At 46.4% G+C, this 15,734-nt stretch overlaps 1 protein-coding gene across 5 annotated transcripts in view; it reads left to right on the forward strand.

Moving 5' to 3' along the window:
- The window catches only part of LOC116546088 (transmembrane protein 268), a 31,122-nt gene extending 16,059 nt beyond the window's left edge, over window positions 1-15,063 (forward strand). For 2 of the 5 annotated variants that reach the window (XM_032272430.1, XM_032272431.1), the window contains exons 5-8: window positions 3,581-3,691; window positions 6,470-6,550; window positions 8,020-8,202; window positions 12,496-15,063. In XM_032272430.1, coding sequence (XP_032128321.1) covers window positions 3,581-3,691; window positions 6,470-6,550; window positions 8,020-8,202; window positions 12,496-12,675 — 555 coding nt within the window. In that variant the 3' untranslated portion in view covers window positions 12,676-15,063. Of the gene's footprint in view, window positions 1-3,580; window positions 3,692-6,469; window positions 6,551-8,019; window positions 8,203-9,036; window positions 9,211-12,495 lie in introns of those variants that run through there. The other 3 variants (XM_032272433.1, XM_032272432.1, XM_032272434.1) reach the window with 3 other exon arrangements.
- Window positions 15,064-15,734: the final 671 nt, after the last annotated feature.

The raw sequence follows: 15,734 nt of genomic DNA on the forward strand, positions 1-15,734 counted from the left end.
ATGTATGTATCTATCTGTCTGTCCGTCCATCCATGCATCTATCTATCTATCCATCCATCCACCCATTCATCTATGTATGCATCTATCTATCTATCTATCTATCCGTCCATCCACCCATTCATCTATGTATGCATCTATCTATCTATCTATCTATCTATGAATACAGAGTCTTACTCTGTGCCAGGCACAGATCCTAGAAAATGAGCAAGAGCATGGTACAGCATGGAGGCCACAGGTGCATCCTGGCAATGCCATCATCACTGTCTGCTCATTTAGGAGACTCCTTTTTTCCTTCCTAGTAATGTCCATCACTTAATGAGCACCTATTGTGCGCTGTAAGCTTGGGGCTTCATGTCTGTACCCAACAACAGCCCTATACGGAGGCAGGATACCTCCACCATTTACTAGCTCTGCAACTTGGGGTAAGTTACTTAACCTATCAGGGCTTCAGTTTCCTCATCTAAAATTGAGATAATAGCTGTAGCTCCCTCATAGGGTTGTTGTGAGAATGAAATGACTTAGACACACAAAGTGTTTATAATAGTACCTAGTATAAAGTAAATGCTTTGTAAGTATTAACTGTTATCGACTCTGTTTGCCAGTGAGGAAGTGGAGGTTCAGAAAGGTTAAGTAACCAGTCTATGGCCACACAGCCCTTCTCAGGTCTTCGTTTGGGTCTCAGCTCCAGGACCGCCTGCTCCCTGGATCCCTTGTCACTCAGGACTGTGTAGATCCCCTCTTCCTGACCATTGTCACTTTTGACTGTTAGCATCCACTCTGTGTCACTTGGTGTCCTTAGGAGCCTCAATGTCCTGCATAACCGTCTTGTTTTCCCTTTGGTGCACTTTCTCAGGACTGAAAGGTTTGGGTCGGGCAGGGTGGCTCACATTTACAATCCCAGGAATTTGGGAGGCTGAGGTGGGAGGATCACTTGAGCCCAGGAGTTTGAGACCAGGCTGGGCAACATAGTGAGACCCTGTCTCTACAAAAAAATAAAAGCAGGATGCAGTGGCACATGCCCATAGTCCTAGGAGGCTGAGGTGGGAGGATTGCTTGAGCCTAGGAGTTCAAGGCTGCAGTGAGTTGTGATGGCACCACTGTACTCCAGCCTGGGTGACAGAGTGAGACCCTGCCTTAAAAAAATATATATTGGAAGGTTTGTAAAGGCAGGCAAGTCCCTGCCTTGTAGAGTATAGCACATTGCTAGGGTACGTGAGAAGTTCCAAGTTCCTACAAATATTTGTGGCTAATATGGCACAGTGAAACATGGTGCTTCCAATTCACTGTCATCCTCACCGTGATATTATCAGCTGACATGTGTTAAGTGTTCAATTCTTTCAATTATTCTACGTGGATTAACTCATTTCATCCTTATTATATCCCTCTGAGGTGGGGCTTTATTATCTCCATTTGGGGGTGAGGAGATAGATGGAGGCAGAGTGATGATTAGTAATTTGCCCAAGGTTACATGGGCAGTGAGAGATAGACTTAGGAATTGAGCTGTTGGGATATGGATTTCTAGAAGGAAGAACAGCCCTTACTACAGTTCGAGGCAAAACAAAATATAATTATTCCTTGATTTTCATAGTAGAAGCATTCCTGGAAAACTCAGTGTATGTTAAACTCATGCAAACAATCACTTTAAGTGGCTGGGCTTGGTGGTTCATGCCTGTAATCCCAGCACTTTGGGAGGCTGAGGTGGGAGAATTGCCTGAACCCAGGAGTTGGTGACCAGCCTGGGCAACACAGTGAGACCCCATCTCTACAAAATATTTAAAAGTTAGCCCGGTGTGATGGAATGCATATGTGGTCCCAGCTGCTTGGGAGGCTGAGGAAGGCCTCAGGAAGATCTCCTGAGCCCAGGAGGTCAAGGCTGCAGTGAGCCGTGATCGTACCAGTGCACTACAACCTCCGTGACGGAGTGAGACGAGGTCTTAAAAAAAAAAAAATCACTTTAGGTATAAATGTAAACTGGAGTTAGGTTGGCTGACCAGAGAATTCTAAGTAGATTTTTTTTACCTGCATATATGCTCAGTGGGGCATTTGGAGTCCAGGCAGCCCAGGGACAGTCTTCAACATGCAGAATGCTTTCTAATAGGACATGTCTTTCAGTGGAAGGCATGGTTTGGAGCCCCCCGCCCTCTTCCACTAAGTGCCTGCACTGTCCATCCCATCCCTGTGACAACCAACGGGTCCTTCTTGCCTTTCCAAAATACCTCTTTGGGGTGCTGCCCCTTTTGGGAACTATTATCCTTGGTTGGGCTGCTCTCTTCTAACTGCGTCTGAAAGTCTTGTGCTCACTTTCTCAAACCAGCATTTGGGGTCCCCTTGTTCCTCCTCTTCTCCCCCACCTGTTTAGTATTCACTTTCCCAGCTGAATGTGTGGCGTCCATTGGTTTGGGTGGGGGAGCAGAATACTGATTCCCAGAGCCCCTCCTGAGGGCCAGTGCTGTGTTAGGTACTTTAAAGTAGGTGCTTTCTAGATGGAGCGAGTGCTTCACTTACACAACAGATTTGATGTGTCAGCTCAGACAGATCGAACCCATTTGATCTTCCCTCTTCCGCAAATATCTTATGCACCTTGACCATAGTCCCAGGCCCTGGGTTAAGTGCATCACACACAATCTCAGCGAAATCTCACTCCATTCCTAGGAGACAGAGACATTCTTTTATTCTACAACTGAAGAAAATAAGTTTCAGGGAAGGGACATACCTTGTCCAGGGCCATATAGCCAGGAAGCAGCAGAGCTGGGCTTTATCCCAGGGCCTTCTGACACTATTGAGTTTACTGTTCCAATAGTCCCCATCTCATTTTATTTTTCTTTACTTCTTTTTTTTTTTTTTTTTTGAGACTGAGTTTTGCTCTGTCGCCAGGATGGAGTGCAGTGGCGTGATCTCGGCTCACTGCAACCTTCACCTCTCCGGTTCAAGTGATTCTCCTTCCTGAGCCTTCCAAGTAGCTGGGACTACAGGCATGCGCCACCACACCCAGCTAACTTTTGTATTTTTAGTAGAGTCAGGGTTTAACCATCTTATCCAGGATGGTCTCGATCTCCTGTCCTTGTGATCTGCCTGCCTCAGCCTCCCAAAGTGTTGGGATTACAGGCGTGAGCCACTGCACCCGGCCTGCTTTCCTTCTTTTTAAGAGATAGAGTCTCACTCTGTCACCTAGGCTGGAGTGCAGTGGTACAATCATAGCTTACTATAACCTCACACTCCTGGGCTCAAGTGATCCTCTTGCCTCACTCTCCCAAGTAGTTGGGGTTACAGTGCACGCTCCCACACCTAGCTAATTTTTAAACCATTTTTTATAGAGATGACATCTCACTACATTGTCCAGGCTGGGCTCAAACCTCTGGCCTCAAGAAATTCTCCTGCCTTAGTTTCCCAAAGCACTGGGATTACAGGCATGAGTCACTGTGCCTGCCTCCATCCCAACCCATTTAATAGGGGGGAAATGGAAGAAGCCTGAGGGTGGGGATTGTCCCTTGGCATTGGACAGTATGTTTCTACTGCTTAGAGCCCAGGAGCTCCCCAGTAGTATGGAGGTCCGGTCATGGGCCTGGCATTTGTCTTACAGGCCAACACCAACACAGACCTGAGGCTGGCAGCTGCCAATGGAGCCCTCCTGAGACACAGGGTGCTGCTGGGGGTGACAGACACAGTGGAAGGATGCCAGAGTGTGATTCAGGTACTGTGTCTCATAGTGAGCTCTTCCTCATGACCCAGTTTTATGTTGGGCTACATGGAGAGCAGTGGCCTTATGTTCTGTCAACCTGCACAGTGTCTGCACTAGTCTGCTAATGAATAAATGGCTATTGGCAGCCCTTTCCTTCCTCCCTGCCCCGGTGTTTCTTCCTCGAGACACCTTCTCTGTGCAGTAACCAGTGGCCTGGAACCTCCACGTGGCAGGGCTGAAAGGGAAGCGCAGATAATATCCAAACCTTGCTGGCCACCTGGCATTTACTCAGCAGACAGATGGAGCCTCCTCTGCGCTGTGCCCTCGGTTCGACACTGACGACACTGAGGGGCCCATGCAAGGTCCCTGTCCTGCCAGAGGATGACAGGCACACAGTGAGATAGTCAATAGTAGCCTCTCCAGCCTTATAGCAAAGGGACAGCCCCTGACAAGGCTGAGAGGCAAAGTACACAGGGTCCCTTTGAAGGGCTGCATGGAGCTCACCATGGCTGGGGCTATGTCAGAGTGACACAACGGGGAGAGATGAGGCCAGAGAGGCAGATCAGACGCTGAAGGCCTTGTCTGCCTGGTTTGGTCGTTCTCTTTGCCCCGAAGGTTGTGGGGAGATCTGAAAGTGACTAGTATGGAGTCGCAGGGTGGGTCGGAACACAGGCCAGATCTGCTGATCCTGGCTGAACTCTGCCTGTTCCTCCATCCATGCCTGATCTGCCTGGTGGAATTGCAAGACCTCCTCAGCACCACATCTGCATTCTCACCAGTCATGCCCCTCGCCCGGTGGGAGCCCAAGGGGTAGGTGTGCATGGGGGACTTGGGAAGAGGCTCCTCATGCACCTGCCTCAGTTACCCCACAAATGCTTATTGAGAGCCTATTATGTACCAGACACTGTCCCAGGGATTGAAGCTGCAGCAGAGAACATGTACAGGTCCCTGTGTTTGTGGAGCCTGTCACACTCAAGATGGTGTAGGTATAAGATGATCTTACCTAACATTGGGGTGAAGCAGATGGCATCACAAGATTCCTGGCAGTTCAACTGTGACATTGTAGACTGGGAACTCCTGGAATTTGGAGGTCCTTCTTAGCCTCATTTACCTCCAAATCTCCTTTATCCATTGGCACATAGTAGTGACTTGGCGTGTGTTAGTTAGCTAAATGCATGGATGGATAGGTGACCAAAGAACGGACACATCAGCTGGGCGTGGTGGCTCATGCCTGTAATTCTAGCACTTTGGGAGGCTGAGGCATGTGGATTGCTTGAATCTAAGAGTTCAAGACCAGCCTGAGCAACATGGAAAACTCTGTCTCTACAAAGAGTACAAAACCTGGCTGGGCATAGTGTCACGTGCCTGTAGTCCCAGCTACTTGGGAGGCTGAGGTGGGAGGATCACCTGAGTCCAGGAGGTCAAGGCTGCAGTGAGCTGTGATTGCACCACTGCATTCTAGCCTGGGTGCCAGAGTGAGACCCTGTCTCAAAAAAAAAGAAAAAGAAAAAATAAAGGACACATCTTTTTAGACAGCTGGGTTCTTTCAGTTTCAAAATAGTATCTTGGAATGATGTGATACACTATCTGGGATGTCCTTCAGCTTCACTGGTGGGTGTAGTGGAGGTGGGGGTGTTGGGTACAGGTACCAAGTGAGGATGGAGATGAACCATGAGTGGCTATGAGGTGACCTAACAGTGGCAGGAGGATGATGGGTTGCTGTCATCTACTTTTGTACATGATTGGAAATTTTCACAGTAAGAAGCTTTAAAGGAATCATTTGAAAAATACTCTTTTGTGGGTAAGACGTTGGGATACTAGTTGGCAAGAAGGCTATGACTTTGGGTTTCTGTGGGTCAGTCCATGGGAGGAGGGAGGTCTGGGATTCAGAGGAGGTGGCCAGTGGATGGGAGTTTGGGGCAGGGGCCACCAGTTTCTCGAAGAACTTCAATTAGGATGTGTGGCAGGTGTGGTCTTGACAGGATGTGGTAAGGTGAATGTGGAGGAATTCAGCCTTTAGCCTGGCTGGCCCCTGAGGTGGAAGGGGGGTGCAGGTGGGGTGTAGACTTCTCGTCCTGCTTCCCTCCCCACAAGCACCCAGGTTGATTACCTCAGACCTGGTTGTGGGCCGCAGGTGTCAGCTTTGAAGGCTTTTACTCATTTGCATGTTCATGCCCCGCCCATTGAGGATGAAGGTGGCCTCAGGTAGAACAGGTGATGTCCAAGAGGGTTCGGAGTCTGTCTGGGATGCTCAGTGGCTTGTGGGAAATGGACCACAGCCATTTTGAACAGAGTGGGACTTTTTCTTTTTTCTTTTTTGAGACAGAGTCTTGCTCTGTCACCCAGGCTGGAGTGCAGTGACTTGATATTGGCTTACTGCAACCTCCACCTCCTAGATTCAAGTGATTCTTGTGCCTCAGGCTCCTGAGTAACAGGAATTACAGGCACCCACTACCATACCCAGCTAATTTTTTGTATGTTTTTGTAGAGACAGGGGTTTCACCATGTTGGCCAGTCTTGAACTCCTGGCCTCAAGTGAAACCCAAAGTGCTGGGGTTACAAGTGTGAGCCACCACTTCTGGCCTGGGGTTTGATCTTTTCTAAATTTGTGCCCAAAGCCATTTTTCTACCAGCCATACAAATGAGACATGGTCATGGTGTGAGACTCTGGGAGGGAGCCAAATGGCACGTTCCTGCTAGACAGCCAGCTAAATAGGACTGTCCAGGGAGGGAGCGTTCCAGGTTAGGCTGGCTTTGAGCCACAGCATTCACAGCTTCTTCTCCCCACAGCTTTGGTTTGTCTACTTCGACCTGGAGAACTGTGTGCAGTTTTTGTCTGATCATGTTCAAGAAATGAAGACTAGCCAAGAGGTAAGATATCTTCAGTGAAAAAACCAAACAAACCCAAACCCAGAAGGCCAAGTTGTATCGATTCCATTCTCTTAAAGGTAGGAAAATGTCTAAGAAAATGTTACTTGGAAGAATACCTGTGAACAATCAATCAGGGGTTGTTTTTGCCTTGGGAATTATGACTACTTTTCTGCTTTTTTTTTTTTTTTTTTTTAGAAAGGGTCTCCCTCTTTCACCCGGGCTGGAGTGCAGTGGCACGATCTCAGCTCACTGCAGCCTCTGCCTCCCGAGTTCAAGCAGTTCTCCCTCAGCTTCCTGAGCAGCTGGGATTATAGGTGCCCACCATGATGCCAGGCTAATTTTTGTATTTTTGTAGAGACGGGATTTCACCATGTTGGCCAGGCTAGTCTCGAACTCCCGACCTCAGGTGATCCTCCCCGCTTAGCCTCCCAAAGTGCTGGGATTACAGGTGTGAGCCACTGCACCCAGCCTTCTGACTCTTTTTAACTCATTGTTTCTTCCATATTTCCTGTGGTGAACGTATTTCTTTACAATAATACTATTAATAATAAATTTTGGTGGATCTCGAAGTTTCATGTATTGAGGCAACTTTTACTTGTTCACAGTGCCTTTCTATCATTTATTAAGAACATCAGAGGGATCTCGCTCTGCTTCTCCAGAGGAGGAAACAGGCTCTGGCATGACCTGTTACCTGCCTGTGGTCATGGAGCTGGCTGGTGATGCCCAGGTTTGGAGGCCAGGCCTCCTGTCTCTGAGCCCTGGGCTCCTTCTCTAGGATCAGCCTTTTCTGAGTTCTGGCTGCAGTGGATCTTGAAGTCAGGGTTGTGACTTAGCCCTGAATCTGGCTCATTAGTTCCTGTGTGGCCTCGAGCAAGGCCTTTGAGTCTCAGTTTATTCATTTGCAACATCTGGATAAAGATACCCACATCCCAGGCTACTTTGAGCAAGTGAGAACACGAAAGGAAAAATATTTGTTTGTTTGTTTTGAGGCAGAGTCTGGCTCTGTCACCCAGGATGGAGTGCAGTGGCGCCATCTTGGCTCACGGCAACCCCTGCCTCGCAGGTTCAAGTGATTCTCCTGCCTCAGCCTCCCGAGTAGCTGGGACTACAGGCACACGCCACCATGCCCGGCTAATTTTTGTATTTTTAGTAGAGACAGGGTTTCACCACTTTGGCCAGGCTGGTTTTGAACTCCTAGCTTCAAGTGATCCACCTGCCTCAGTCTCCAAGAGTGCTGGGATTACAGGCTCGAGCCACCCTGCTTGGCCAAAAAAGGAAAAATATTTAGAAGCTAATAATGACCATCTGTAGGGAATTACATAATACCACCAATGTGACCAGCTTTTTCTGAGGTCATCATCTGAGTCTGAGACCTCATCCTCTGCTGGGTCTGCAGCTCGTGGAGGGACTGTCCCGCAGACACCACCCAGTTTAAGCACTCCTGAGCCCCATCTCTGTTTCCTTTGCAGTCCTTGCTGAGAAGCAGATTGAGCCAGTTGTGTGTTGTCATGGAGACTGGGGTGAGCCCTGCAACAGCGGAGGGGCCTGAGAACTTGGAGGATGCTCCTCTCTTGCCCGACAGTTCTCGTCCTATGGAGAGGCCACTCATGCAGACTGAGCTTCACCAGCTCGTTCCCGAGGCTGAGCCAGAGGTAACGGGCACTAGGGCTAGTCACGGCCATCCTCCCTTGGGGGAGTTTGTGTAGAGAAAGTCTATGTGGGGGCTTCCTAGATTCCCAGGGACATGGCTTCTCTCAGTTGGAAGACACCATACAAATCTAGCTCAGGAGTTCTCAGTCTTTTTATTCTTCACCCTAGCGCTTAAAAAAAATAGTTAAGAGGAAGCATTTTTTATTTATTGGGACTTTTTGTTGCATTATTTACTATCTTGGATATTCTTTTTGATGGTTGCATTGGATGGGTAGTTGCATGTTGATAGATTATAGCTTACTTCACCATGAACATATTGACAAATATTTGGGTCTTAATTAATAAATTTTTATTCATCTATCCAACCGTTCATCCATCTACTTTAATTGCAGTTAGTTAGTTGATTCCTCTTTGCATTTTTTTTTTTTTTTTTTTTTTTTGAGACATGGTCTTACTCCTGTCACCTAGGCTGGGGTGCAGTGGTATGATCACTGCTCACTGTGGCCTCAACTTCCCAGGCTTAAGCAATCCTCTCACCTTGGCCTCCTGAGTAGTTGGGACTATGTGCATGGGCCACCATGCCTGGCTAATTTTTTTGTATTTTTATTAGAGGTAGGGTTTTGCCATGTTGCCCAGGCTGGTCTCCAGCTCCTGGGTTCAAGAGATCTACCCACCTCGACCTCCTACTTCTTTGCATTTCTGTTGAATTCCAATTCTGTCAGCCCCAGAGTTCTGTTGGGTCCTGCCATCCATACTGCCTCTTGGCTATGGCTAAGCACGGGTAGACCAGAAATCTGAAAATGTGGTTTGCAGCTTGTGCTACCTCCTTCTCACAGGGACAGACCCACTGTCAGGGAGACAAGCAGTGATGGTGACCTCAGGTGACCTTTGAGACTTCAGAAGAGCACCTACATCTTTTCAGCCAAGAGGTTTGGGGATTCAAGGTCCAAACCAGCCTAGGCTTTCTCTTTTGTACTGGGGGGAGTAGAAATCCTACGAGTAGTACTATTTAGAGAAAGTGATAGGCCAGTGCAGTGTTTCAACAGAGCAAGACTCTGTCTCAAAAAAAAATTATCTTTTTATGTTAATTTTTAAATTTTATTTAGACAGGGTTTCACCATGTTGCCAATGTTTGTCTTGAACTCCTAAGCTCAAGTTCAGCCTCCTGAAGTGCTAGGATCACAGGTGTGAGTCACTGTGCCCTGCCAAAATATTAAAAAAAAAAACAATAAAAGAGAAAATGATAAATGTATTAATCTCTTCACTTTATCCTATTGGCTTTTTTTTTTTTTTAAAGAGAAAAGATTGATAAGGTTATGTACTTTCTTGCAACATGCATGTGTGGATTTTTGTGCAATAACCCATTAAATATGGGTCTTTTAAATGATTTTTTTTCAAATTTATTCAAACCAATAGTAATACAATTTCTTGTCATGAATATCAAGTGTGTGTGCACATGTTTTTAAAGTCGCTGCCTTTATAATTTAGTTAGGGAAAATATAATTGATGCCCAAGTCTCAGCCTGGGCTAGATGATCATATTTCAGTAGGAACCCAGTGTCTGTAAAAGATGGAAAGATAGTGATAATGACCTCTTACATTTTTTTTTTTTTTTTTTTTTTTTTTTGAGACGGAGTCTTGCTCTTGTTACCCAGGCTGGAGTGCAATGGCGCGACCTCGGCTCACCGCAACCTCCGCCTCTTGGGTTCAGGCAATTCTCCTGCCTCAGCCTCCTGAGTAGCTGGGATTACAGGCACGCACCACCATGCCCAGCTAATTTTTTGTATTTTTAGTAGAGACGGGGTTTCACCATGTTGACCAGGATGGTCTCGATCTCTCGACCTCGTGATCCACTTGCCTCGGCCTCCCAAAGTGCTGGGATTACAGGCGTGAGCCACCGCGCCCGGCCGACCTCTTACATTTTAACAGATTTTTCTCGTGCATAAAATTCATTAGCATTCTCTTCAAGGTATGAATTATTTTTCTTTCTTCCTTGATGGGTGAAATACGGTTCCAAGAGGTCAGTTGACTTTCCCAAGGCCGCCAGAAAGGGAGAGGGTAGTAAGCCAAGGGCCGAAGCCAGCCCTGCTGATGCTAAGTAGGCCAATGTTCTTGCTACTGCTCTTTGCTTCTTATGTTACTGATTTTAGAGTAAACTGGCAAGAAGACCAATCTGAGTTAGGGTGTGGTAAACTATTTGAAGTGTTTTATATTTTCTAGCACAACGGATAACTTGAAACAAATGCTAATCTTATGTTGGAAAGATATTGATGCCATGCGTGGAGCACCAGGCGCTGGCTCAATGCTGTTTGTCTGTTAGGCTCTTTAATCCTCACTCTGACTTCATGGGGTCAGTGCCACTATTTTCCCCATTCTCCCAATGAAGAAACGAGCTCAACGACGTGAAGCGACTGCTCTGGGTTAATCACAGAGTGACTGAGCTGAAATTCCCTCTCGGCCTTTTTGACTTTAAAGCCTGTCCCTAATTACTAACTTTATAGACATAACTAGCATTGATGTAACCCACACCTTATTTCATTACATTCAGAGTGGACGCAAGTCATGTGAGAGACCTTCAACACCATGCTTACGGAATTTAAGCATTTCCCCTGAGATCCCATCTTCTAGACTGGTCAATGGATCTTTACGGCTCTTTAAATGTGTTAATAAGAATGTGCATTAAGGCCTAGTGCAGTGGCTCACAGCTGTAATCCCAGCACTGTAGGAGGCCAAGGCAGGAGCCTAGGAGTTCAAGACCAGCCTGGGGAACATAGTAAGGACATAGTAAGATCCCGTGTCCTTTTTTGTTTTTGAAACAGAGTTTCCCTCCTTTTGCCCAGGCTGGAGTGCAATGGCACGATCTCAGCTCACGGCAACCTCTGCCTTCGGGTTCGAGTGATTCTCCTGTCTGAGCCTCCCGAGTAGCTGGGATTACAGGCAACTGTCAGCATGCCCGGCTAATTTTTTTGTATTTTTAGTGGAGACGGGGTTTCACCATGTTGGCCGGGCTGGTCTTGAACTCTGAGCTCAGGCGATCTGCCCGCCTCGGCCTCCCAAAGTGCTGGGATTTCAGGCGTGAGCCACTGTACCTGGCTTAAGATACGTGTCTTTAAAAAAGAAAAAAGAAGTATATTTTTTTCAATTAAATTTTTTAATCCTTTTTTTCTTCACTTAAATTTTTTTGTGTGGCAAATATGCATAATATAAAATTTACCATCGTAACCATTTTAAGTATATGGTTCAGCAACATTGGGTACATTCTTGCTGTTACACAACTGTCACCACCATCCATCTGCAGAATATTTTCATCTTCCCAAATCAAACTCTGTGCCCATTAAACACTAACTTCCCCTTCCTTCCTTTCTCCCTCCCCTCAACCCCTAGAAACCACAGTTTTACCTTCTCTCCCTGTGAGTTGATTACTCTAGGTGCCTTGTATTAGTGGCATCATACAGTATTTGTCGTTTTGTGATAAAACTAAATTTTATAAGCAATCTCTTTTTTCCCTTTTTTATGTTTTTCTTTCTTTTTTTTTTTTTAAATTTTACTGTCAGTGATCATATTTAAATATAAGCAGTCTCTTTTAATGTGTTAGGAGTACTTGTGTTAAGAAATCTACCAGGTACCTTGTATGAATTAAAGGATTCTGTAATCATGGTCTATTTCTCTCCCCACCTCCATTATTTAGTAATTTTCTTCAGGTGAGTCACTTGGAACACAGACTCATAGACATTTGAAAGTAGAAAAAAGAATGTATTTGTGGCTGGCTAGGTTGACTTTCTTTTTATGTTTTTAAAATATATTTTTAATTTGAATTTTATTTTTGTAGAGACAGAGTCTCTCTCTGTTGCCCAGGCTGCTCTTACACTCCTGACCTCAGGTGACCTTCCTGCCTCAGCCTCCCAAAGTGCTGGGATTACAGGTGTGAACCACCATGCCTGGCCAGCTCGGCTTAAAAACTTAGGTAATTAGAATTAGGTAATTTCTCTAGCGCTTTGAGCTTGCATATCTTTTTTGTGAGTATTGTTATTGCCATTCAGCAGTTAGTTACCCACCTTGGCAGTGAGGGCACTGAGGCTGCAGGAGCCCCACAGCCCGTGGGTTGCAGAACTGGACGTCTAGACCAGGCTGGCGTCTTCTGAGAGCCCCAGGTGCTGGCCTGGCCTGGTTCTTCCTAGTGAACATCACTCCTCATTCCAGGGGCAAGAAGGCAGTGTGGCTTTTCCCCAGTGCCTAAGCCCTTTTCCCTCAAGGGCTTCCCCTGGGGTATTCAATCTGCTTCCCTGCCTTTTCTAGGAAATGGCCCGCCAGCTGCTGGCAGTGTTTGGTGGCTACTATATCCGGCTTCTAGTGACCTCCCAGCTCCCTCAGGCAATGGGGACACGACACACGAACTCTCCAAGAATTCCATGCCCCTGCCAGCTCATAGAAGCCTACATCCTGGGCACAGGGTGCTGCCCGTTCCTGGCCAGGTGACCTAGGAATGAAGGTACTCATCTTCCTCCAAGACTGAGCAGTCGGGAAAGCTTCAGGAGCCCGAGATGGGCAATGGGGAGTCCCAGGTGAGGAGAGAAGTATCTGGGGGCACTCCAAAATGGGTCTGACCTGTCAGCAACTGGGGTGTTGTGCTCATTCCGGGACCCAGCACAGAAATCCTTTTTTGACATCTCATGCTGACCCCTGGCCTTTGCAGAAGCTGACAGCTACAGAGCTAGTCCCACCAAAGCTACTGTCTCTGCTGCTTAGAACTGTGGACATGTATGGAAGGACTGGTCCCCCATCCCTTTCATTGTCCAGAGAGCCCAGGAGATGTGAAGATGACCAGACTGGGTGAATCATGTGTCCAAAACTTGGCCTCAGATAATGTTTCCATCTCCAACCCCTCCATGCCAGATGGGGAAACTGATGCTCAGTGAGGATACTACTCTATGTGGCATTGCCTTGAATCCTTAAAATGATCAGACTGCCTCTTTCCAATATGAAGAAAAAAAAGTAAGTTTTCAGAATTCTCTCCATTTTTTAAGTTTTTCTCTCCCATATTTTGTGAAAAACAGTGGAACAGGTACATGTTGTCTATCAGTACACAAGCTACAGAAGACAGAGACGGAAGACAGAGGTCAAGGACAGATAACTCTTGACAGGAGTATTTGGGAAAGATTGATCCTGTTTCACTTGAGAACTTACTTTGTTCACAGGTACGCACGCTTGTGGTTGTGGTTTTATGTTACAGATGTAGAAGAACAGTTCTGTTTCCCGACACGAATGTTGTCCTGGAATGAAGTGGGATCAGTCACTTGTGGAATTCTGTGAAGAGCTCAGAGGCTTCCAAGTGATCTGCTCCTGAACAAGTCTGAAGACCTATTGTTTCACAGACCCAAGTCCAAATGCCCTGACCTGGCATCTGAAGGATCCCCAGCCGCTAAGACCTTGCCTTCGTGTGCGATTTTGCCTCATCTCCCACAAAACCCCTTTATGAGTTGAAGCTCTTTCCTAGACTGACATACCTATTCCTTTCTATTTGTTGGACTCCTAGTCGTGCTTCAAAGTCCAGCTTTCTGTAGCCCTTCTTTAGGGAGCCTTCCTACACAGCCAGCCCTGCTGCTGTCTGCCTCCTTTAAATTCTTGATACAGCTGCTGCCTGTTCTGATGTTTTATGGTATTGATTCTGTTTTCCTGTGTACATGCCAGTTTTTCTAGCTGGACTGTAAACTCCTCAAGGACAGAGGCTACACGTTGTACTTTTTGTTTATGACCTGGACTTGCTAGGGAAAAAAACAAAACAGTCCTGTGGATTGATTGCTTTGACATCCTCACAGCAGCTAATGCAAATTGCTGTCCAAGCTCACTTGAACGATAAGATTGCTATGGACCTGGGCTCTGGACCTGATCTGCCCACTTCAAGCTGTGTAATTTTTGGCAAATTGCTTTTTTTGGCTGGTCCTCAGTTTACCTACCTATATAATGGATGGATTGGATGATTCTTTTTTTACATTGAGGCAGAGTCTCACACTGTCACCCAGGCTGGAGTGCAGTGGTGCCATCTTGGCTCACTGCAACCTCTGCTGCCCGGGTTCAAGTGATTCTCTTGCCTCAGCCTCCCAAGTGACTGGGACTACAGGTGCATGCTACCAAGTCTGCTAATTTTTTTGTATTTTTAGTAGAGAAGGGGTTTTACCATGTTGGCCAGGCTGGTCTTGAACTCCTGGCCTCAGGTGATCTGCCCACCTCAGTCTCCCAAAGTGCTGGAATTATAGGCTTGAGCCACTGCGCCCGGCTCTGGATAATTCTTAAGGGCCCTTCTAGGACCAAAGTTCTGGGAGTTTCTAGCTTATTCAGTTCCCTCGTAGCCCTTAGCCCTTATCCACATGCAGAAACATCTGGCAGCCCCACATGGCTGAGTTGACCTGGGTCTAGTATGCCCTTGGATGGAAGACTAGCCTACCTAGCAGGAGACCTGGATTTTTCTTTCTGATCTGCTGCTTCCAAGTTGTGTGACCTTGGCTAAGCCACTTCACCTTTCTGACTGTCACTTCACTTTTTAATAAAGTGTATCTGGTGAACAAGAAACGTTATTAAAGCACATGACTCACCATTCAAGAGATGGGTCTGACCATTCACTTTCTCTGTGCCAGAGAAGAGAGATCATGAGTGTGGACCAGCCCCTGGACAGGCAACTTTAGTCAAGGCTGAGAGCAGCTTTGCCCGAGGAAGTTATTCATGAAGGTGACCACTGTCTTTCTGACCTGGCACAGAGGAAATGTTGGCTGTGAATATGACCAATAGAAAACCTGTATTTCTCATTCAGTCCTAGAACCCTGGTAAGTATAATAACAGAGAATAAAAAAGTGTTTGTTAAATGAAAAAGCAGCAGTTTTTTCAATTTTAAGGTTTACTTAAACAGCCTTTGATGTGTGTTTCTTTTTCTGTCTTTAGAATTTCTGATGGTCTCACCTGGTGGGTGGGGCATTCAGGGTATGCCCACAATGTATATTTCCCTTGCATCAGTGCCTCAGTTTCCTCATTTATAAAATCCCCATGATCTCTGTCTCACCTACTTTACAGGGTTGCTGTGAAGATCAGATACTACACACAAGAATGCTCATCAGTTTTTAAATTTAATTTAATTTTCTTTAATTTTTTCATAGAGCTAGGGTCTTGTTATGTTGCCCAGCCTAGTCTTGAACTCCTGGTCTCAAGTGATCCTCCCACCTTGGTCTCCTATGGTGCTGGAATTACAGTTGTGAATTACCATGCCCAGCCAGCTCCTAAGTCTGAAGGCTTTGTGTTAATGATACGTGTGGCCATAGTGGAGGCGGTGGATGTCTTCGAGTGGGAGTGAAGGTGATAACTCACTGCATGGATTCTAGAGTTCTGTTTATTCGAATTCAAGTTCTTCCACTTAAGAACAGTGTTCTTCCTCTCGCCGAGTCTCATTTCTCATCTGTAGGATGAGGATAAGAGCACTTAACCTGGCAGGTTGTTGTGAGGATTAAATGATGTGAAAAAATGTCAAGTGCTTGCAACTTTGAATTCCA

Source organism: Sapajus apella, unplaced genomic scaffold (assembly GCF_009761245.1).
Source record: "Sapajus apella isolate SASKATOON/1434 unplaced genomic scaffold, GSC_monkey_1.0 scaffold576, whole genome shotgun sequence".
Taxonomy (NCBI): Eukaryota; Metazoa; Chordata; class Mammalia; order Primates; family Cebidae; genus Sapajus; species Sapajus apella.